The 22,928-nt window shown below is 34.7% G+C and overlaps 1 protein-coding gene across 1 annotated transcript in view; it reads left to right on the top strand.

Moving 5' to 3' along the window:
* The window catches only part of LOC113501055 (zinc finger protein GLI4-like), a 58,307-nt gene that overhangs the window by 17,936 nt on the left and 17,443 nt on the right, over positions 1-22,928 (top strand). The window contains 7 exon segments of the mRNA XM_026882044.1: positions 746-874; positions 14,291-14,428; positions 14,431-14,836; positions 14,838-14,930; positions 15,434-15,537; positions 15,540-15,595; positions 15,597-15,615. Coding sequence (XP_026737845.1) covers positions 746-874; positions 14,291-14,428; positions 14,431-14,836; positions 14,838-14,930; positions 15,434-15,537; positions 15,540-15,595; positions 15,597-15,615 — 945 coding nt within the window.

Genomic DNA, 22,928 nt, shown 5'->3' with positions numbered 1-22,928 from the left:
CATAGGTTAGTAATAGTTTAAACATAAAAGAGAAATTTTGTGACTAGTATTAAAAACGGCTTTTAGAATTTTAAGGTGTACAGTCACGAAATCATCAAAAAAAAATCTTAGCCTATTTGTACAGAACCCTCAGTTTCGCGAAACGCACTAGACCAGTTTTTCATTACATAATTTACTTAAACAAATAACTCATAAATAAATAAAAAGTCTCTTTTTTAAATAGCTCTTTCAAAAAAAAAAAGCAGAAGGAAAATGGAAATCCTGACCCAAATTTCAGAAATATTTACATAACTGCAGTATATTTAGTAAAGTCCCGCTATCCGTTTCAAAATAGATTGCGCAGATGCGCGTGAGTCACTTAACTCACATAATTACAGTCAGCTCTTAATGAGGAAACGTCCTACTAATGAATATTGAATGGTTTTACCCTCATTGTTCAATCGGAGATTTTCAATGAAATTCAAACATTTTTATTAGCTTTATCATTTAAGTAAACTATGTTTTTGGATGTGCATCAAAATGGAAAATAATCTTTCTTTTTAATTTGCATAAAATTTGCGATTAACTTTCTAAATCCAGAGCTAATAAAAAAGACCAGAAATAGAACAGGAAATAGTTCTACAGTAAAAAAATAAACAAAAGAAGAGAAAAAGCTATTGCCTAATATAGGCGTCTCTTCTGTGTACTAATGAAAAAATGGGAAATCAAATTTTTTAATAAGTTTAATTGTTTATTTTGTTTGCAGGGGTAACAGCCAGTGAAGCGCTTCGGAATGGTCTGTGCCAATCTCTGTGGGGAGCCTCTGCAAGCCGTCAGGAGCCGAGGATCGCTTCCCCTCCGCCACAGAGTCACGAGACCCCGTACCCCGTCAGAGGTAAGGATATCATCATGATTTTATTTCGGATTTTTTTAAACTCAGATCAGGATTACCACTCCCTTGCAAAACTTGGGGTTGTGGAAGCGAGACGCCTATATAGAGCGCAAAGCGGTTTCACGATCTCTTCACATTTTTTCCTTTACTGTAATTGTAATCTTAGTCTCTCAGTCTGCAAGTAAAATAGTATATGGTAAGTTCCCAAAATCAATCTGGCGTACTGTTTCAAATCGAATCGATATTTCTAAAGGCCATTGAAATTTCAAAAAGAACACGTAATTTGCACTTTAAAGCTAGAATTTGGAACACCAAAATAATATCTAGACCAACAAAGATAAAATAAAAGCAAGCCCGTGTCCAGATGCCATACAATTTCGATTACATTTGAGTGATTGTCACAATAAATTCTACCACTACACACTATATCAATCAAAAGGAAGAAGAAGCTAATCGTATCAAATCACCTCTTTAACCTTACTTTGAATTCGCCGCCAAATTATCTACATCTCAAGTATAAGACAAGATCTATCAAGATGGGTCTATCTCCACAAGGCTAATGTTGCTGAAATAATTTTGGATCGTATGGTTCAACCTACAAATGCACAAGTTGAACGATCACATCACGTATGAGTCCCCGTCTATGTTATGACGTGTCCCTCCGTGTTTCGGAAGGTGTGTTAAATTAAGATGGGGAGGTCCGATATCGCTTCTTGTAAAAGTGGATTACACAAATTATTGTCTTTTGCGGAGATCGAACGCCACGTCAAGCATTCTGGTTTTGGCATGGTGACCTCAACCACTCGGATAACAGTAAAGTCAAAAATCTACCGATCGACTATCAGCTCATAAAGGATCTGTACTCTGCGAGGGCTCTCCCATCGATCGAAGCTAATCTACAAACCTTTATAACACGAAAAACCCCAAAAATTTCGCATTTCAATGACGCATCATAAAGCTTAACATCTTAGTTTGAAGTGAAATAACGAAAAACTCATTAAATGACTATCTATATTGCAGTCTATATAACATCGAAAATGTAATACCGAACATTCAATAACTTGTGAAAACACCAATAACAGTGCTCCTAAATCCTTCTTCAGATTTAGGGCTGATACGTTATCTTTTCCGTCACCGGTTATCACTGGCAAAATTACGTTGTTTTATTACTTTGATTTTGGCGGCGTTACAAAGGTGTGATAAGCTATCGATATCTTCTATCGGTTTAAACGTTCGTGTTATGATACTTGTAATTTTTGTGTCGAACAAATTTTGATGTTGATAAGGTAGCGTTGGGAAAATAGATTTGTTTTTGTTTTGTGTCATATTTTTGTATTAAAATTTGAGCATGGTGTGTTGATTATTTAGTTTAGTATTGCTGTTTTAGTTTTTCTATGTAATTTTTTTTTTTTTTTTTACTTTTACGGTAAACAGCTTAGGTACTTTCTTTTTTAAATAAGACAGGGTAATCAGTGTCGTTTATTTCGTTTTCTTCTTTTAACTATTTTTTGACATTAACGACAATCCATTGCACGTTCGTCAGGTATATAGTTACCAATGTTACCATATACCAAAAAAAACGCATTTTCCAAATTGCGATTCAAATGTTACCAGTTTATTTAACATTTAGCATCACAGTCTACGTCTTACCCAAATATACCAAAAAATATAATGCAATATGTTCCGTATTATCCTTCTGACCGTACCCACAGTTGTCTTGTTGTAAATCCGTTTTGGACATGTGTACCGTGGCAGACAAACATTAGTGAACAAGATAAAACTATTTGGTTTGTGTTTCGTATGAACATATATTTGGTAAATCCATTTCCAATAACACATCTTGCTGACGGGACTTTAAAGTTTTTTTTGGTAGATTGTAGAATAATTTATGATTGGAGAGATAATATGATTTATTGTTTCGGTAAGCTTAGGTATTGGTAGGTCATGGAATGTTTTGAAGCGTTTAAATGCCTAGTAACTGAAATCTTAATAGATATCTATAGATATCAAGTGTGACAATGCTTGATTATTTTGATGGTAGCAAGAGTGTGAACTGTGAGTCTTTTACAGTTTGCTTTTTTAATTTCAGATCAGGTTATCAAAAGTATGTTAATAAATCAAACCTTATTATTCAATCAATTTCAATTTCAATTTTTCATTTTTTTCAATTTCTTCGGTGACCGTTGACAGCTGATTTTGCCGCGACAAACTTTTACAACTATATTTTTACCAGAACACTTTATAACACTAGATACTTAACTTATATCCTATATTTAAGATAACTAAACACAAATATCGCAGGTTTGATTATTAAAACTAATGAAATCTAATTTATTAAAATTTAAATTACAAGAGCACAATTTTTGACGACTAGTCGGCAGTGTTGCCAACTCAAAAAAAAAGTACAATGTACCTATATTGAAGACTTTAGATACTAAAATAGAATTAGATAGAGTTGGCTAGAATCCCTATGTTAATAACTCTTGCTGTTTTCCAGAAAGAATAAAAAATTCAAAATGCGAGAATTAACTGCTATTCACTTAATTCTCACATTATTCAGCGTCATTACAAGTGAATATCACTATCCATACAGCACTGGCAACAATAAAATGCCAAGTAGGTAAAAGTGGCTGACCAAACATCCATAAAATCAAAAGGAACGCAACATGCGATTCTAAATTACAAGAAATGCCAAGTTTGACCACCAAGCTCGATCAATCAAAGGGTGAAATTCGTGCCAGACGGCCAGGTATAACCGTCAATATTTGCCAAGCGGTCACGACACCGCTTGACTGTTTACCCTGTTATTCACAAATGTTTGCCAAGTCCGGCAAAGTCCAAGACTTAGTAACCTTTGCTGCGTGACTTTTGCCTGCGACTATTTGTTTGATGTTTGTCCCTTTGGTATTGGTCTGTTTGGCTTTTGTTTGTTTGTTTGTTAAGCTCGGTGGGGTGACTAATCTGAAAATCTACCGTCCGTTATGACTGGTTTGTCGGGCAGTTTTTGGATTTGTTTTGTATAGATGTTTTTGGTGTAGATGACAATTTTCTTTATGTATAGATTGAAAATTTCTTTATGAGAGAAATACTTTGGAAGTCTCTTTCCTGTCTTCATAGTTAATTTTATTAATCTCTTTCAGGCCATGAAATAAAAAATGGTAAAACGTAATCAAAGTTTTAATTCAAGGACAGTTAACAAAACTCTCTCTCATTAGCAAGATTTAACTGTCGTTCTGTTTAACAAGCATTAAAGTATGAAATTAACCTCAATCACACGCGCTGGAACTATTAAAGAGTAAACCTTGTAAACTGGTCATAATCACAAATCTTGGCGTTATGTTGACTGGCAATTATCAAACGAGAGTTTAATCTCAAAGACACCGCAGTTTCGTCAACGTTTACAGACAAACAAACATACAAGCACCATCTAATCAAAACAGTATCACGCAATTAACAACTTTATCGCTTTGAATTAGAGTTGAAATTTGATGATGTGAACTTATAGGATGGTATTTTTAAATTGGTATACATCACAAACATGAAACGTGCTATTGTTTCAGCAAATAATTCGTAGAAGCATTTAGAAGAGAAATCGGGGCACGCATACAAAGGTGCCGCCGAGATAGCGTTAGGTCACGACACACGGTACTTTGATAACCTGACACATGGCATGAGGCAGAGGAAGTTCACGAATCAGAATAAAAACAAAAGAATTCCGAAATAATAGTTAAAACAAACTGACTACTAGGTGAGACTTGATTAGGACAAGGATAGCCGAGTGGCAGAAGTCACCGCAACAAAGCCACTGTGCGCGAAGTGTCGTGAGTTCGATCCCCGCGTAAGGCAATTATTTGTGTGTACGTTTGTATTGCGTGTTCTGAGTCTGGGAGTCTTAGTGCTTGACTTGAATGTTTGTCCAAACCGACGAAGACGAAGTTTTAATTCTGGGAGATGTTTGTAAAATAAAAATTGTGAATGTTGTGTAATATTTGCAAATTTAGTTGCCTGTATGAAAAATATGGAATTGTAAATATTATATCTAATAGTAGAAACTTAGTTTAGTTAGCAGGAATGAATGAAACAATATGTATATCTAACAGTTTTTAAAAGGATTTCAAAGAGTGTTAAGGAAAAAGCCCTATTCTAAATCATTTATCTAAATACCAATTTAAACGTCACACATCTTATCATTAACACCTGTCTTTCAAAGACACTGATATGTATAAATATTTAAAATTCATTGGCAACACTTATAATGTTATACCTACTGTTTTTTTTTTCTATTGGCAACATTATCAAACCTTAAAAAGAAAATTGTACTCATAATCTGCTATCACATTCTCTATTTGAAATATTCCTAACGGTTTTTAACATCGGGTTCCCAAACAAATGCAACCAGAATTCCGAATTGAAAAAAATCTCATGACATTTCTTATCTATCGCGTATGTGTGACGTGACATTGGTATCTTTATAAAATTCAGGGTGGGATCACTCTAATCCAGTGTCGATATCGAAATCCTTAGATCATACCGAAATATCTGATTTGTCATATTTATCGTTTTGACATAGTTAATACCACTCTATAGAGATTGTGACGTAGCGTTACGTGTAATCGTAGACGTATGGGCATTGATGCTAGTGTTATGAATATCACGTCTAGGCCTTCTGTTCAGGATGAGATAGATAGACATTAGATAGAATCATGTCTGAACTTTGGTTAGGTCGGCAAGTATCAATAGATTTGTGGTTTTTCGTACTTCAATTTGACAGAATATGTGTTATCATCTGGCGATCTTTGAACGACTAATAGCGCAAGTATAGTTTTGTTGGACTTTGTACCGATTATTTTTTAAAAACTTTCTAGTCTCAAACTAATCAAAGCTTGAGTACCTACTAGACAACTGATAAACAATATATTTCAAAACAAATTACATCTATAATATATTTAGATAAATTACACTCAGAAACAGGACAAATGATTGTGCTCATTACACAAACATTTGTCCTGGGTGGCAATAGAACCAACAACTATATGCCTCTATAACCAATAAATAAATGACAACTAACATCTGTACGTTACAGAATCAGTGATTCAGTTCATGAATTCAGAGTTTTTACCTCAAACAAAGTTGCATTAAAAAAACCCTAGATTTTGATAAAAAGACAATATCTTAACGTTAGTGACACATGGTGACAAGCGTTTTTATAAAATCTTGATTGAATTTTTTTAATGTTGTTCTCGTGATAATATATGACTAATATGTCAAACAAATCTAAACACATGACAAAATATAACAAATCATCATCCAAGCCTTTTCCCAACTATGTTGGGGTCGGTTTCCAGTCTAGCCGGATTCAGCTAAGTACCAGTGTTTTACAAGGAGTACCTGGGAAACATGATACTCTTTCAGAAGACTGGCTGTCAGACTGTCAAAGATGTTTGAATAACAGCCGGGATCCACAATTTAACGTGCCTTCCGAAACACGGAGTACTCTTTATGACAAATATGGTGACCCATCTACTGGTCGACCGTGTCAAGCGCAGCTGAACCCATGATCTATCAACTTGTACAGTCATAGTGAGCAAAACTTTATGGCATTTTTATGGTAACAAAGCTAATTCATTGTAAATTATAAAATCGTAAATAAAAACCTCAAAATTCTGGAAGTCAGTTAAAAAACCTTACCCCGTGATTTAAAAATTGATTGCTAAGCAAAACTGACATTGACAATATAAGCAGTAATTTGAAGGTTGAAAGATATCCATACATATATATTTATTCGTGAAAACAAAGCTGTAAAGATAAATAAATCGATATGTTGGATAACAGTACGTATAGGTAACTATGTGAATGTGCGAGAGCTTATAGCAGCAATGGTACATGTCGCAAAAATGAGGTTTCAATCAATCATTCTTAAATTAATGTTTAATATTCCATAAAGTTTCTTGTTATTGATTTACGGATTACTGACACTGGTATTCTTGTTTTAATTGGAAGTTGAGAATGAAAGCAGTCTGATAAAAAAATGATAGGATATTTTGGGAGCTTTTTTGATAGTTAAAAACTTACTGAAAGTTGTTGAAACCTTCATACTGACCATAAGTACACACTAATGATACTAATATTACAAACGCGAATGTTTGTGTTTGAATGGATGTTTGTTACTCTTTCACTAAAAAACCACTTAACGGATTTAAACGAAACTTGCTACACAGATAGTTTATGATCTGGATTATCACATAGGATAGTTTTAATCTCAATTTGTAATGGCCGTATCCGCGGTAACAGCTAGTGCACTAATATGGTATAATAATAAAGCTATGGAATATTTTCTCAAAAATAATTAATGATTGTCAAAACTAGCAGATCATGAATGTCTGAGTCATTTGTGATTTAGGAATTTGGAACTTATTCCACTTACTAATTAAGTACAAAATCTCGAAAACTTAACTTATGCCATGGCATTGCCAGTTATATTATCACGTAGACCACCAAATGACTTTGATTAGTGTAATCCCGCCGAAATGGATTATAATAACAAATCCCAGATTACGCACGAAAAGATAAATAAAATGGTTTTATAATGTAGCAAAGAACAGGTTAACTTTTATAACATCGATTATTTGAAATCTGTCTTTTTATTTCAAAATTAATACACATATTTATACTTTAAAGGATGAAGGCAGGATTTTTCAAGCCTCAAAGTTGTATGATCTCTGTATATGAAGCATAAATAACTTTTCTGTGACTACTGATATTTACATTAAATCTCATTAGCTATTTTAATGTATTTTTATTTTTCATTTCAAGACAACTCAATTTGTTATCTGCAAAAATATTGAATGGAAACTTTTCAGTATTCAAATCTCAATCAGAATAAATAAAGCAAGGTGTGAGACAATCATTTCAGTACCTAGGTATAGTAAAACTACCTATGGTATAAATAAATCCTGATTATAATTTTACGATGTTAACCTGGGCATAATTGATAAAGTTAGAAAGTAAAATATAATATTTGGAATTCATTATCATGCATTTATTATTTTTCATTCCATAAAATTTGGTCTAGTGATAAGTGTCCTTGACTGCTGTACGGGAAGTCGTGAGTTCGATTCCCACTTGGTACAATTTTTGCTTTGGCTTGTATGATGAGCACGATTATTTTATCTATATTGTATATGTATTTAGATAATTTACGTAAGTTATCAGTTATCTAGAACTAAGAATGCAAAGTTTGCTTAGTTTGACGCTAGATGGCGTTGTGTGAAAGCTGTGGAACTATACATTTGTGGTTTATGTAATTTAAAGGCAATTTAATTCATAACATCATCTATGTTAGTCCATGCAATGGCTAAAAATGGTTCTTTCCTTTGAAATCAGGTAAATTGTTCCTCAAGTGGATTATCCTGAAATTATCTAGTTTCTTTGCACACCATATATATCTATGTAGCTATGTTTAAAATGATATCATCAAGGAAATTCTTCTCATTGATACATGTGTCGTGTTTCATATCATTTAAAAATATTGCTTAATGACTATAGACTTTTAAATGCTTTTTGGATTGTACCATTTCTCCAATTAATATATCCGTCAATGATCCTTGTAGAAAAAGAATGTAATTTCTAAATATTTGGATGTTACATTCCACACCATAATATTGCGTGTCTTGCACTGCCTCCGAATATTTTTTTTGGATCTCAAATAACGACGCATAATTTACAATTTCTGGGCAAATTGGAGCATATTTTTTAAGTGTAGATAAATAAAACCCCAGAATAAAGAACAGGTCAAATCTACCAATATACCACAGTTGAATCCTAAAGCCGATGCCTAGTTAATTGCGCACAAACGCACAGATATACAGACAATGTAAAATATACACTAAGATACCTCTTTTCTACAATTTCGTTATAGGCATAATATCTTAACTTAATAATTAATGAAAATAAAGTAGTTTTAGTATACAAAGACGCATCAAACGAATTGATAACAAATTTGAAAATTGCTCTACTATATTTTTGTTACTCCATTCGAAAATATAAACATTTACTCTTATCAAAATGCAACGAAAGAAATTAGTCATCTTTAGCACACATTTCCAAATGAGTATATATACAAGAAAATCTCTTTTGAATTATAATCCTTAGAAAACAAATCGTTGAAACAAGTAGATAATTTACAATCGTTGATTTTTTAATCTTGTTCGATAAAGGGTATTAAAATCATATTATAACTGTTGATAAGGGCATTACAACGAATGATAACATTTGATTTATAATTATTTTTTTGTCAATAAAGTGTTTTTAATACTTTGAATTTTAGTGAGGTCACGTTTCAATGTAAATATTTATTCTATAGACTTAGTATTTTGCGCAGTTATTTCTTATTATGTTTATTGTTCAGAATCAATACCACTACATTTCAAAGAAAGTAGTATTTTTGCGGGATGAAAGAGATTCCGATATCGTGTTATCCTTTTTGCAACTGTAACTTAAAATATAACATTTTGAGGTGCAATAAATTATGTATACTAATATATAAAGCTGAAGAGTTTGTTTGTTTGAACGCGCTAATCTCAGGAACGTAGGAACGAAAAGTTATAGATATAATTATAATTTTTAAACAACCACGCTAAAAGAGTGGCGTTATAAATTTAAAGTATCTGTCTGTTTAATCGTAGCTCCAATTTGGATCTACGATTTGGATCCTCATAATTTGGAGCGGTTTCACAACGCGATGATTTTCTTTAATTATTAATCCCTTTTTCATAGAACTTTCTAAACTTGTTTTTTTCTGTAGTTATCCATACGGAAATGCATCTTCTATAAAAAATTCAACTACCTAGCTATTCATGAGATACAGCCTGGTAACAAACGGTTCTACAGCAAGACGGTTGAACAGCGGCAGCAGTGAGTTCTTACCCAGGTACGCAACTTTTAAAACTAGCCAAAAACCCTTACAAATAATCCATCACCAACAAAACTCTAAAATTCAATAAAACTACGCGTCACACATAACACTCTACATTCGCTCTAGGGTCAAAGAGACCCATTATATTAAAATTTCATCTGACACAGCCCCCGTATGATTTAGTTTCATTACACCAAATCTTGATTAACTATTCGGACGTGACTTGGCATTTTATTGTTATCAATCGGTATTTAATAAAGTGCATTTTTGGAACACGTGTTTAGAGGGTACGTATGAAATTATTTTTGCATGTATTGAGCGTGTATTTTGCGACGTTTTTATACACTCACTTTTCTTGTTTGTCGTTCCGGTTGGATTTTTGAAACTCAATTTCGAGGCACTTCCCGATAAGCTAGCAGGCTGAATTTTCAAGGTAGCTGGAAACTCAATGAGAATGCAATTTTTAACTATAAATGCGACTGGACCGATTTTGATAAAATTTGAATGGACATTTAAAAACGTTTTAGATTCTTTAAATCTATTTAATTTATTTTTAAACCTAGTTTTTGTATGTATAGATAGTTCTGTATCCTAAGGGTAACAGAACACTAATATTTAGACACGGCTGTTTGACAATCTGTTGGGATTTCCGTCTGTTCGACCGTTTGTCTCCAGGTTATATCTCATGAACCGTGATAGCTAGGCATTTGAAATCGCAGATGATGTTTATCTGCTGCTATAACTACAAATAGTATAAAGATTTAGTAAGAAATAAATTTCCTGACACTCGACACTCGCTGCGGATAGTTAGATGAGTAACAATCATACAAGCAAACATACAAAATACATGTACAAAATAATACACAAAACTATAGAAACTATTTAACCGACTACAGCAAAGGGGAGGCCCTGGTTGAAGTATGTTAATAATAAATTAATATGTTTAATGATATCTGGTATTTTTTCTTTTACTTTAATGATATTTAGATTAGGTAGTGTCATTACATGATCAATCGCCTATTACATTACAAGGTCACGAAGAATTCATTAATACTTTAATTATACACCTGAATCTAATGATAATATTCTAGATTTTCTGTTATTATCTTGTAAAACATAAGTATTAATTATATTTTAATTAATAGTCCGATATAAATATTTATTGATAAAGAAATGATTGTTCGTCAACGTGATTTGATGGAAGTGATCTTTTATTGCCAAAATGTGTATCATGACTGTAATGATTCCAAATTCACGAATCTGTCAGAGAAGTGTTGGAAGATTTACTTAAACCATTTTTACTGGTATGTATTTTTTATCGTTAGACCAATCTATATATACTAATATATAAAGCTGAAGAATTTGTTTGTTTGTTTGAACGCGCTAATCTCAGGAACTACTGGTCCCAATTGAAAAATTCTTTTTGTGTTGAATAGACCATTCATCGAGGAAGGCTTTATTCTATAAACTATCACGCTGCGACTAATGGGAGCGAAGATAGAATGGAAAATGTGAAAAAAACAGGGCAGGTATAAATCATAACTTATATCTTCTACCCACGGGACGAAGTCGCGGGCAACAGCTAGTAAGAAATACGAATGTATGAAGATGGTTGAATGAAGGAAGTAGGGAGCTAATAACGTCACTTGTCGGTAAAAAGTGTACTGGTAAGTGACGTCACACGACATTTCAATTAACTATAGTAAGAATAACGCCTATCTATTTTGATTTTGTTTTTGTTTATGCGATAAATAAAAATATAAAATCAAAATAGATAGGCGATTGTTTTTGGAAAGTCCTATATCAGGCGGACTAATTTGATATTTATAGATATCAGTTGACCAAAGTGCAGGTTGTTTTTATGAAATAGATAATTTACTTAGGCATTATTTGGCATGGTCATTTACACTACCGAATCAGTATTAACAAGGGTTAAGTTTCAACAAAACATATACGTAAATAGTTAGCAACATACGCGATACATATTTTTAATTTGTTAAAAGCTTTCAGAAAAATAACAATCTGAATGCATCGCTTGCAATTTGCGGCTGGCTCGCCTTTATAATTAAAATTGCATTAAGCCTGCAAATTGTCCGACGTTAATGACGCTAATGCTCTGTTTGGATAGAAGAAAAAATGCAGGCAGACGGCTTGTAATCCAATTTGCTTGCTAAAAATGCCTTAATTTGATTGCCTTTCATATTGTTACCAGTTTGTCTTACAACTGTCAGTTTGAGTCGTGTAGAATATGGTCATTTTGTTAATTATCGTAATTACCGCAAATGAATATTTCATAGATTTTCTGTTGGGGACATTTAATACCACACGGACATTTGAGGGTTAAACACTTTCGGATTTGGAAACAAACAAATAAATAAAGTTTTATTTTAATTTTATTAAAAACTTATTTAGTAGTAAGGGCCCGAAACTGACGCCTAATACACATTGCCAAATTTATAAATCAAACACCAATATTATATCACATAATTACGGTCCAACAATAGAACGCCTTCGCTCATCGAGGGTTCTATTCAATACTTTCTGCCATAAATTCGAGCATACTGTCGAGGCGTAACAATGAATCTAAATAACCATTAATATGTAATAAATACTATAGGGCGATAAACAGTAGGGAGCAAACAAACAAGTGTAGAGGCAACCCTTAAACGCTGGGCATTGTGCGAAGAGGCCCCATGCGTGAAATACTCCAAAGGGTCGGGGAAGTCAGGGCCGACAATTGCCGAAGTTTGCCGATGTTGCACGATTGGTTCCGCTCCAAATGCCGACAGCTGCTGTGTTTCAGATAGGGGTCCTCTTCATTAGTGGAGCTTGTCTCGTCTGGAGATGGATGTTTGTTTTTGGATGAGGTGTTGATGGCTACATGATGATGTATGAAGTTTTGTGGGAGATTGTCCCTGATCGTGGTTGTGTTTTTCGTTTTGGACAGATGTCGCTGTGTTGTGTGATTAATCTCAATCTTAAATTGGCTGTTCATAATCATAGAACAATTTAAAAACAAAAAAGAAATGAGCGTGAGACTTTCGCGTTTCAAACAGTTTTTTGTAAAAAAATAAACTGAATTATAGATCGGACAACATTAACAACACACCACAGGAATACCTAACCGTTGTTAGATTGTTATATTGAACAAAGTGAACTACCATAGTGCTCGGAATGACAGAAGTAAAAACAAATCAATTAAACATCTCAAAACCTCATCGCAAAACATTAAAACAAAACTGACTATGCTTTAACAAATAACTATGAACCAACACAAAAACATCACGCCTAAACTCCATTGAATAAATTTCGTATGATCCCAATTTTTAATCAAACAATACGAACACCAAACAAAACTGAACAGCAATAGTTACGTTTAGTCGCGCCCGCGGATTAGTGAATTGTAAAAAAAGATTGGGGTCGAAACGACCCGACGTGTTAATTACGGGGGTTGGGCTTCGAGGGTTGAACAGATGAAAGTCAATTTGCTCCAGCGACATGATACGGCCCATTTCGTTCGGAGCGACAAGTGTGGCACCTGCGCAGTGGGGTCTTTATGACCCAAACAATTGTAGGGTTAGGTGCATTATTTGCATCTATTGTTGGTTCGGACACTGTAATCATACTATACAGTCAATACCATTGTGTTATCATTGTTTCTTTTTTGCAATTTTGCCTCCAAAGACTTCCAATGTTCCACCTTATTTAATAGAAAGTCTTGACATTTCGAACTCAGTCATTCTGAGTCATTCCCGAGCCACGAGCAGAGCAAAGTCTATATCAAAGAAATCACGCTGAAATAAGATAACTATTTTAAGAAACTCATAGTTAATATCTAAGATAAGATGGCTGTCAATGCTTCAATCATCAATATTTTTTAATTTTATCATTTGTTCAACCTCCTATCTTGATTCACTCTATTCTGTTCAATAATTCTATTTTTTTAAACGATACCGCACTAAGGAATTTAACCCTTGTATCGCGGGGGGCTGACAAACATACAACTCACATGCACAAAGACACCAACACACACATATTACTGCGGTATAGTTGTGTTGTTCCATTTTCAGCTATGTTACCGTTAGTTTTTAAATGTATCACCTAAATTATGAGCCAAATAAGGAAATAACTACCATCATTATATTAACTAGAAAAAAAATGTGTAACCAGAGCATGACTTCCGTCAAAATATATTTTATCTATGATAATTTAGTATTATTAAGTTTCAGAGTTTGTGTTTGATTGTGCTGAGCTCAAAAACTAATGGTTCGAATAAAAAAACCCCTGCGACACAAGGATTAAATTCCTTACTGCGGGAGTCGTTTTTTTTTTTAAATATATAGTGAAATGCTTAAGGCTTTTAAACGTTTTGCTATGATTATAAGGAGCAGAGCAAGGCTTGCGATGTTGTTGCGCGGTAAATTTAGTATTTTAGTTGAGGAAGTTTCGGGGACATCTGTTAAAATATAAATATACTTAGTACTAAAAGGTTATTTTGTTCACAGAGGAAATCAAATTCGGCATCAATCGCTTAGTCAGCGAGAGAACGGAAGAAGATGAAGAAGAGCATCACAATGAGACCAGACCCGAAGGCATTTCACCAGCTTCACGCTGTGGCAGTCCCTGCTGGGCGCCATCACCACAATCCCAAGATCAGTGCGCTCCTCATCCCCCGAGCTCGAAGTAGACTCCCCTCCATCATCTCCAAGAAGACCACCAGACACCTCTCCCCCCACCAAGAGATCGGAAGCTTTTTCCGTCAGTGCGTTGCTGAGACCTGATGCTCCCAGGGTGCAGCCACAAAGACCATTCCTTTACCCTCCACTACCTTTTGCGGAATTTCTGCGAGACGCTGGCAGTCTTGGTCTTCCTGGATGGGGAGGGTACAGCAACTTGTACCTCCACGCTGTGCAGGCAGCAGGTCCAGAACTTCTTCGACTCCGCGCAGCTGTGCTTGGCGCCCCAGGTCCTTTATCCAGGCCTCTGCCCTTGGGAGATGTTTATTCTTGCGTAAAATGCGAGAAAATGTTCAGTACTCCCCATGGCTTGGGGTTCATGCAGACGATCTCATAATGGGAAGCGGCCATTCGCTTGTGAGCTGTGCAGCAAGACCTTTGGACATGAAATCAGTCTGAGCCAACACAGGTGGGTTATATCGTATGTCAAAGAATTCTAGGAATTTTGTACGTCCAAAATTGGATATGACTACAGGTCTTTCGATTTATAACGATAGCTGTATTTCTGGGAATGCCCGGCTTTTTTTGGAACCTATTTACTCACTTTTTCCGCATTTTTAAAAACGATAAATGTATGCATAATTAAATCTGTAGCTTATCAGCCAATACATATGGTGTGCAGTGGTTATTTCCCGATTAATTAACGACGTTCACGTATTCTCCACAAAACTATACCCCTACTAAAATAAAAGTGGTCTATAGCAATTCCAGTACACAGTAAAAGTAACACGAGAAAAAATATTACGCCGTTTTAACCGGGAAGAGAAATAAGCAATCTGTGAAATTTTCAACTGTCTAACTATGTGGTTCATGAGATACAGCTTGGTCTTCGGACAGTCAACGAAGTCTTAGTAATAGCGTCCAATTTTAACGATTTGGTACTATAATAATTCGCCATTTCCTCTCCACCAGGGCTGTCCACAGCGTAGAGAAAGTCTTCGAGTGCAAGCAATGCGGAAAGACGTTCAAACGCTCCAGCACCCTGTCAACCCACCTTCTCATCCACTCGGACACCAGGCCTACCCCTGCCAGTACTGCGGGAAGCGATTCCACCAGAAATCGGATATGAAGAAGCCACACTTACATTCATACTGGTAAGTGGACATGTATTTTGGACTCTACGAAACGACAATTTCACTTACTTAGAATAAGTACACAATTTGAAAAACCGCTGAATTTTACGAATATCCATTGAGGATATTAATGAAAAAAGGATAATTTAAAGAAAAACTTTTCACAAACATATTGTAACGAAAATGTTTATATCCAAAAAACAACGTCGAAAAAATGTAAAACCAAACGAGAAGAAAAAACACCTTCACAAATAGAACACAGGTCCTTAACCCTACCACTATCGCATTTAGGGACAAAGGATAAAAACCCCGCGTACCTTGGCACATCCTTTTAATACTTAATAAGGGTCCGGGACTATTGTTTACATACAATCAAGTCTGTTGTGGAAGTGAGAACGGTCAAATGAAATCGCAATGGTACTTAGGTACCGCAGAGTCCAGCGAATCTTATACCAAGACTTAAGTGTTAGTGAGACGATGTAGACTAGTAGACCACAACATTTTACATTCATGAAGACGGGTTGAGTTTAAGGATTGAAAGAGCAAAATTATAGAGGTTTGAAGTTGAAAGTTGACTTTCCGATTCTGATTTATATTTATTAATGGTTAAGTTACTAGAAAAATACATTTTAAAATTCGTAAGTTGTATGAATCAAATAATCGAATAATGATTCTTCAATTCCAATTTCAGTATATTCTATCGTTTATTAAAATCAATTAGATTTACTTCACGTAGTTTAAAATTTAAGGACATGCTAACATATCGTCAATGGGTAACATAACCTGTGACACCAAATCGAATCAATACAACAAAAAAAAACAACAAATTTCCATGTATAAAGTGGTTCCACCAACAGCACTACTGAATACAAATTCAAAGAAACTCATCGCCAAATAAAAAACGCTAGAAATTTTCACTTGCACTTAAAACCGTTCCAAAATCTCCCCATTCTGCCTTACCCTATGTATCTGTAACACGATCGCTCCATAATGTAACCGCGACATTACGCGATTATTATAAAACAACAGAACCTCATCTTACATTAATTATCTGGAGGGTTGGTTAAGATGTTTTGACAGCATAACTCTCTGAATTATGTCGGATAAGTAAATGGACTCGGAAACTGCGGTGAATTATTGTCTTGTAATTCTCTGTAAGTTGAGCTTACGACTTGAGATGTTTTAAACATGGATATTGTGCGTTTTGTCTTTGTTTAGGCTAATGTCTTCTTGTGTTCATGTTCATATTTGAGGTGTTTTCTTTACTATTTCATTCTGAAATATGGTTTTTTTTTATAAATAAATTGCAATTTTTTTTCCATAATTTTGAAGTTTTTATTAATAGCATCACTAGCTTCCGTTGATCAAATAGTGGAGTTGTCATGTTTTGTTCTGACGTCACCTCACTTGATGTAGTCATGTACTTTGCTTACCCCACAGTTAACACCTACACGAAAACATCCCTTACACTTAAAAAGACGTTCCTTCGGCAGTACCTAAAGATCTCCCCAGTTCATTTAAGATAGGGTGGGGGCGATATCCCGTGATTCAGACGCATAGATTCGCCGTTTTCATTGCTTTGACAGTGGGTGCGAGTGAGATGGCTACAGATTTTACAATACGTTGCGAAAAGGGATGTAACAGAAGGGTTGGGTTAGTTATTGGGCACATGTTTCTGCTATAGGGTGGTCTGCAGATAGTGATGAATAAATTTTCATAATGAAATTTTGTAGAAAAATTTAAACATTGCTTGAGGATTTTCATTTCCAGGACACTTTGAAAGTCTTTAACTATTACTTGAAGAGAACCTCGTTGCTGTATTAAACATTATAATAATCAGAGCTGCAGCTGTAATGATATGTGTAAAAAATATCCTTTTCGGGTTTAGACAGTGATTGGAATATTATTTGATAATAATGACAAAAGCATTTTTAAATCTTTACTCCATTCATTCTCAGGGTCATTGTATCCAAAGCAGACTCCTCAAAATATTCCACGTATAGTTGACAACGTTACAATCCCCAACAAAACCCAAACGTCAACGGTTCCAAATAAATTAAACCACGCTTCACACCTGATCTCGCCCTAAACCCCCTCAACGAGTAAATTATTAACGATATCAACTTAGCAAATAGTTGGACGAACGGTATTTTAATCAGTGTCCCAAGTTCTTGATTAATGTACCCCAGCGCAATTTATCGTTGAAATTTTATTTATAATTACGCCAGCTAAATTAAACGGGTGATTAGTCAACGTCGACGACTCACGATTTGTCACCTCAAGAGCTGAATTTGAGTTTAATTGGGCCCGGAAGTTTGGCTCTACCTGCATTAGTGTTGAAGTTCGTAGTTTAGAATTAGTTGATGCTGGAGCTATTAATTGTGGAGATAAATTATTCATTTTGTACTGCTATTGTGAGGGGTTGGCAGTTGATTCAAGTAATGATGTAGCTGATGTGCTGTCATAAGCTATATACATATGGGCACTTATGAGATAAATATGAAATTCTGTAATCAGTTAAAATAAAACCAAAACGCCATCGTAGTTGTCAAACTGATACAGGAAAATAATAAGAGAAATGCACTGACCACCACATTAATAAGCAAGGCCATAGCAATGCCATTAACAGTGATTAAGACAAAAAACAAAAGACAGCCTAACACGATTACATGGACTTCTCTCATTCCATCTCATGAATGTTTGATCTACTCAAAGGCCGAGTTGAAGTATTTTTTAAAACTCTTCCTTCTGTTAATTAGTCAGGAATAAACAATGGCACATTAGCTCTCGAAATAATTACACAGTAGCTGTGTTTCCTTTGTTTTTCTTTATTTTTTATCCAACGTTACTTCCCCCGCTGCGGTTTGCGGTGAAGAATTTAAAAAGCATTTGGAAAATTAGTTTGGTTTGAGATAGCATTTAAAATGCAATTAAAATGTAAAGCTGGGTTGTGATGGTCGCTTTGGTGATTGTGAAAGAGAAGTAATTATTGATGTAAGCATCTTTGGTAATTCAAGTACTGTGAATATACATATATGAACATTCAAGCGTAAAAAAATTAACTTGAAAAAAGGTAATTACAGCATCTTAATTAAAAATTAATTCTCGAGATACGTACTCAACATTTAAAGATAGCAGTTGGAACGAGAAATCCCAAAAAAAAAGATTTTAAAGAACAAAATGAGAAACCATAAAACTCTTCATAATTGTCTCAGTCGAGCCAAATGTTCTTAACTTTCTATTCACAGCCCCTTTGATTACTTTTTAAAGCCTTTTCGCACTCAAAAATAGCAAAGAGACATCTTTGGAGTGTAAAGAGGCTTGCTATCGTGTAATTGGATTCGTAAGAAGCAATTTCAAGTTGGAATTGTAGCGAAAATGCAAATGAGAAAAAACGCCCTTGATTTTTTCTTTGTAAAGACTTTATAATCATTTTAATTGGACTCACTCTAAAGGATCTGAAATCTTCAAATTGAATTGGGTAGATACCCGAATATAACCTTACATTAACATATGTTTTAGCAATCATTAGTATGAAGTATATTCATTCAATTAGAATTCGATTATCTTGAGGCAAGCCCCAAAGAATGCAACAACAAATAAAAATGGTGCATTAGTCAAACGAATCACTTCCGTATCGTTATCTTCCATGATTATATGGCTGATGAGTTGGTTTCGAACGGATTTATATTCTTGAAGACACGTCATAGTTACACAAATAATCCTAATTCCTCCATCCGGTTCTCACATTTCTCAAACCCCTAACAAATTCTTTTTAACCCAACATTTTCCAAGTAACAAAAAGTGGAATAAAACTAACTGTCCAATCTCTCGAAACCAATTCTTCGTACAAGATTCAGGACTTCAAGTATTCTATCCACACAAGGTGGGGGGAGGAAATCTAAGCGGTCCATAAGGAAAGGGGGAGAGGGGAGGGAGGATTTACCCCGGGGGGACTGAATCAAGGAGTGCTACGTGCTTTGAGTTTAATTAAGGATCTGGATCTTGGAATGCTTCGATTTTAGTGGCGTTTTCTTTTAATACCTTAAAACGTTTTATTAAATGGGATTATGTGAGGAGACGGTATGGTTTACGTGGTTGTCGTGTCTGTTTTGTTTTGACCATTTTGTATGGCATTTTTAGTAAATTATTATGATTCAGTTGGAGTTTTGTCACCCTTCACAAATGGAAAATAATGCGTTTTCAAAAAAGTTCTTTAAGATAACAATTTTGCTTACAATATTTACATTAAAAGCCGATATCATTCTAAGTATCTATCATTCTAATTGTTCCACGTAAGTCACATCAAGTTCAAATAAATTCCTAAGAGATATCTTCATAGAAAAGTTATTGATTTTGATAAACAAAACCTCCGTTCAGATTTCCTACCTCAACACCAATTCCCAAAAAAGTAACATCACATTTCAGATTTGTATTATATTTTTTTCCACACGCAACCCGATCTCACTAGGGATGGCAACAAAAAAAAATCAGATTCGCGAGATTTTTTTCTCACGCGAAAAAATGACAGTTGAATTTGTATGCTGGGAGGTCGCCTCACTCCCATATAATATTAGACGCTCCCAAGAGAGGAGGATAATTAAATTAATGTCCTCAGCCCTCTTTTACCCCACGTTTCGTAGCCAGTAATCCGACACCTGCATTGTTTTCACTCAGTATCGTTGTACTTTTATTTTCTTGTGTTTTGTTTGTGAGGAAAGTCTTGGAGTAGATGTTATTGTATCTATAAAGTAGTGTCTTTGATGTTAGGTACTGGTGTACATAAGGCACGTGATAATGATTTTGAATTAAGCGTATTAGTAAAAACGGGGCCACTTACAGTGAGAATACAGTTGGATCGGTTTCTCTATACCCAGATAGAAGCTGTATCGATTCATGTCACTCATTTAAACACTTCCCATTTCTCAGGCTTGCACGAATATCATCATATTGTTCAATTGATGATCTGAAGAGGTCAAGGATCGAAATGCTTATTAACATGCCATTTAACCTTATATCTCTCACAATAATTACTCAATCACTCAAAAATCTCGACAAACATTACCATTTCTAATCCATTAACAAAAGTACCCTCAAAAAAATATGAAATCAAACCGCACCTTCAACGACGCCACTTACTGAGGAACCATGTGCAGGAGTGGACGCGTGGCATCGCACACGCCGGTAATTCAATAAACACATTATAGCGATTAGGTCTCGGGCCCCCCCGCTGCGCACGAAACGAGCCGAGTGTCCCCGAGTGCCTCCGAGTATACCCGAGTGAACCCGAACTACTCCCGAAGGGCCGACAGATTTCGTCGGCTGATTTTGGCCATATTAATGATTAGTTCTTTATTCTAATTCGTAGGGTTGAGCTTGCAGTGTCTGTATTTACTCAGTAGGGGCTGGTCAGTTTGAATTTTGAATAATTTATTGTTGCTGATATGATTTTGGCGGCACGCAACGAACATGACATCAACCTGTCGTTTTTAATCTCGAAAAATAACTTTTTTTGAGTTTGTATGATGATGACTATACGACTTAAGTTATAAAAAGAAATGATCCAGCATTTTTATAAGACTTCTTAAAGAAGGTTTTCAATTCTTGCTGATGTTTAGACGTCTCAAAAACACCATACCCGACGTTTTCGGCTAGACCAAACAAAAAAGAAATGGTTTCTGTCACAACCAAGTAATAATCATATCCATAAAAATGACTCATTAAACGGCTAATAAGTATTCATTGTTATTTCATACGGTTGAGTATAAAAAGTTGTCGTTATCGCCCGCAGCATACTTCCTGCCGTAAATCCATTACAACTTATTAACAAGCTTGGTGATTAATGTAATTGTTGCTACCACACTGTAATGAACAGATGTGAGCATGTACTTTAGGATCAAGGTTATAGGTATTGTAATGACTTGGAATCTAGTATTTTAAAGTGTTCTTTTTTAACTTGAAGTGTTCAGCAAGAAAGTACTTAGAAGATAATTATCTGGGTGTCAACTGATAATCATGTTTTTAGGGGTGATACAAAATTAGCTATTAGTATTTACTTATATTATGAAGTTGCCTTCATTTATTATTATTTATTGACACTTAAAAAAGGAATTAAAACAAAAACAAAGGAGAGAAAATAGAAATGAACCTTTTTTGCCATGTGCATCATAATGGAAGATGACAAAATTGGCCTATTCAAATAGATATCATAATTAAATTAAAACCTTGAACATCATGGATTAAAATCAAACTCTTGTTAGAGCCAGTTCAAAGCATTAGATGACACGTGGCAGGCGCACGCGCATCACGATTCACGACCCCCACCAGTATAAGCTGAGCTCCAAGCATTAACCTCGAATCCAAAGATTATCTATTGATACCTACGTCAAAATTATGAATTTTGTAGAGCCATTTATGGAAAAAAAAAACTAATTTGACTAAGTTTCAAACAAGTGAATGATGAAACTTTCAAAGCAGCTTCGTATGTGAGCAACCATGTTTCAGATAAAACCGAAAAGTACGCGCTTGAGTCACTTATATTTGATCATGTGGGTCGCTCTTTACGTTATAAATTCAAACCGCTTTGTAAATATTAACGTTTTTCACTTCTTTATAGAAAGTACTATAATATGTTGTGGAACTGGCAAAGTCAATGATTAATCTACAAGGCAAGATAAAGGTCCATTTACGTTGGATACTTACCCTTACTATAAATATCCCCAAACTAATCTGACCTGTGCTGTCTAACCCAACGAACGGAAGCACAGATCTTTGTATTTTGGTGTGACCTACAAACAGGGTGTAATTATTGAAAGAATGAATTTAATTTGAAATGAGTGCTCATCCTCTTTGATACACGTGTCCATAAAGGGGGGTTTTATAATAATTATAATTATAAGTTTCAAAAATAAACTTAAAAAATATATTACGAATATCTTCCTTTTTTTCAACGTTTTTTACTGATAATTTCTTTTTAATTAAAAACCTTTTAGTTATTTCTCTATTTTAATGACACTTTCTAATATTTTTTTTTAAATACAATAAATACAAAAATACTCATATATTGGTAAAAAAAAACTCGTTTCATAGTGACGTATTTTAGAGCAATATTAGGTTTCGCAGACATTTTTTTCACACAGAATAATGTTAACTTTCTGGTGTTTCTCCTGCCCGCCTAAACATTAAGTGATGCAATCCACTCATTTTCGGGGTGTGACGCGTGGCGGCGCGTGCAGTCACGTGGCGTTAGCGGGTTTGTGGCGTTTTTTCAGCGTTTTTTATTGAGGTAATTTTGGGATTAGCTTGCTTTGAATAGAAATGTTGTGGGCTTGTTA

This window comes from Trichoplusia ni, chromosome 15 (genome assembly GCF_003590095.1).
Source record: "Trichoplusia ni isolate ovarian cell line Hi5 chromosome 15, tn1, whole genome shotgun sequence".
Taxonomy (NCBI): Eukaryota; Metazoa; Arthropoda; class Insecta; order Lepidoptera; family Noctuidae; genus Trichoplusia; species Trichoplusia ni.
The sequence above is the reverse complement of the archived record's forward strand: the minus strand, read 5'-3'. Positions and strand labels throughout refer to the sequence as shown.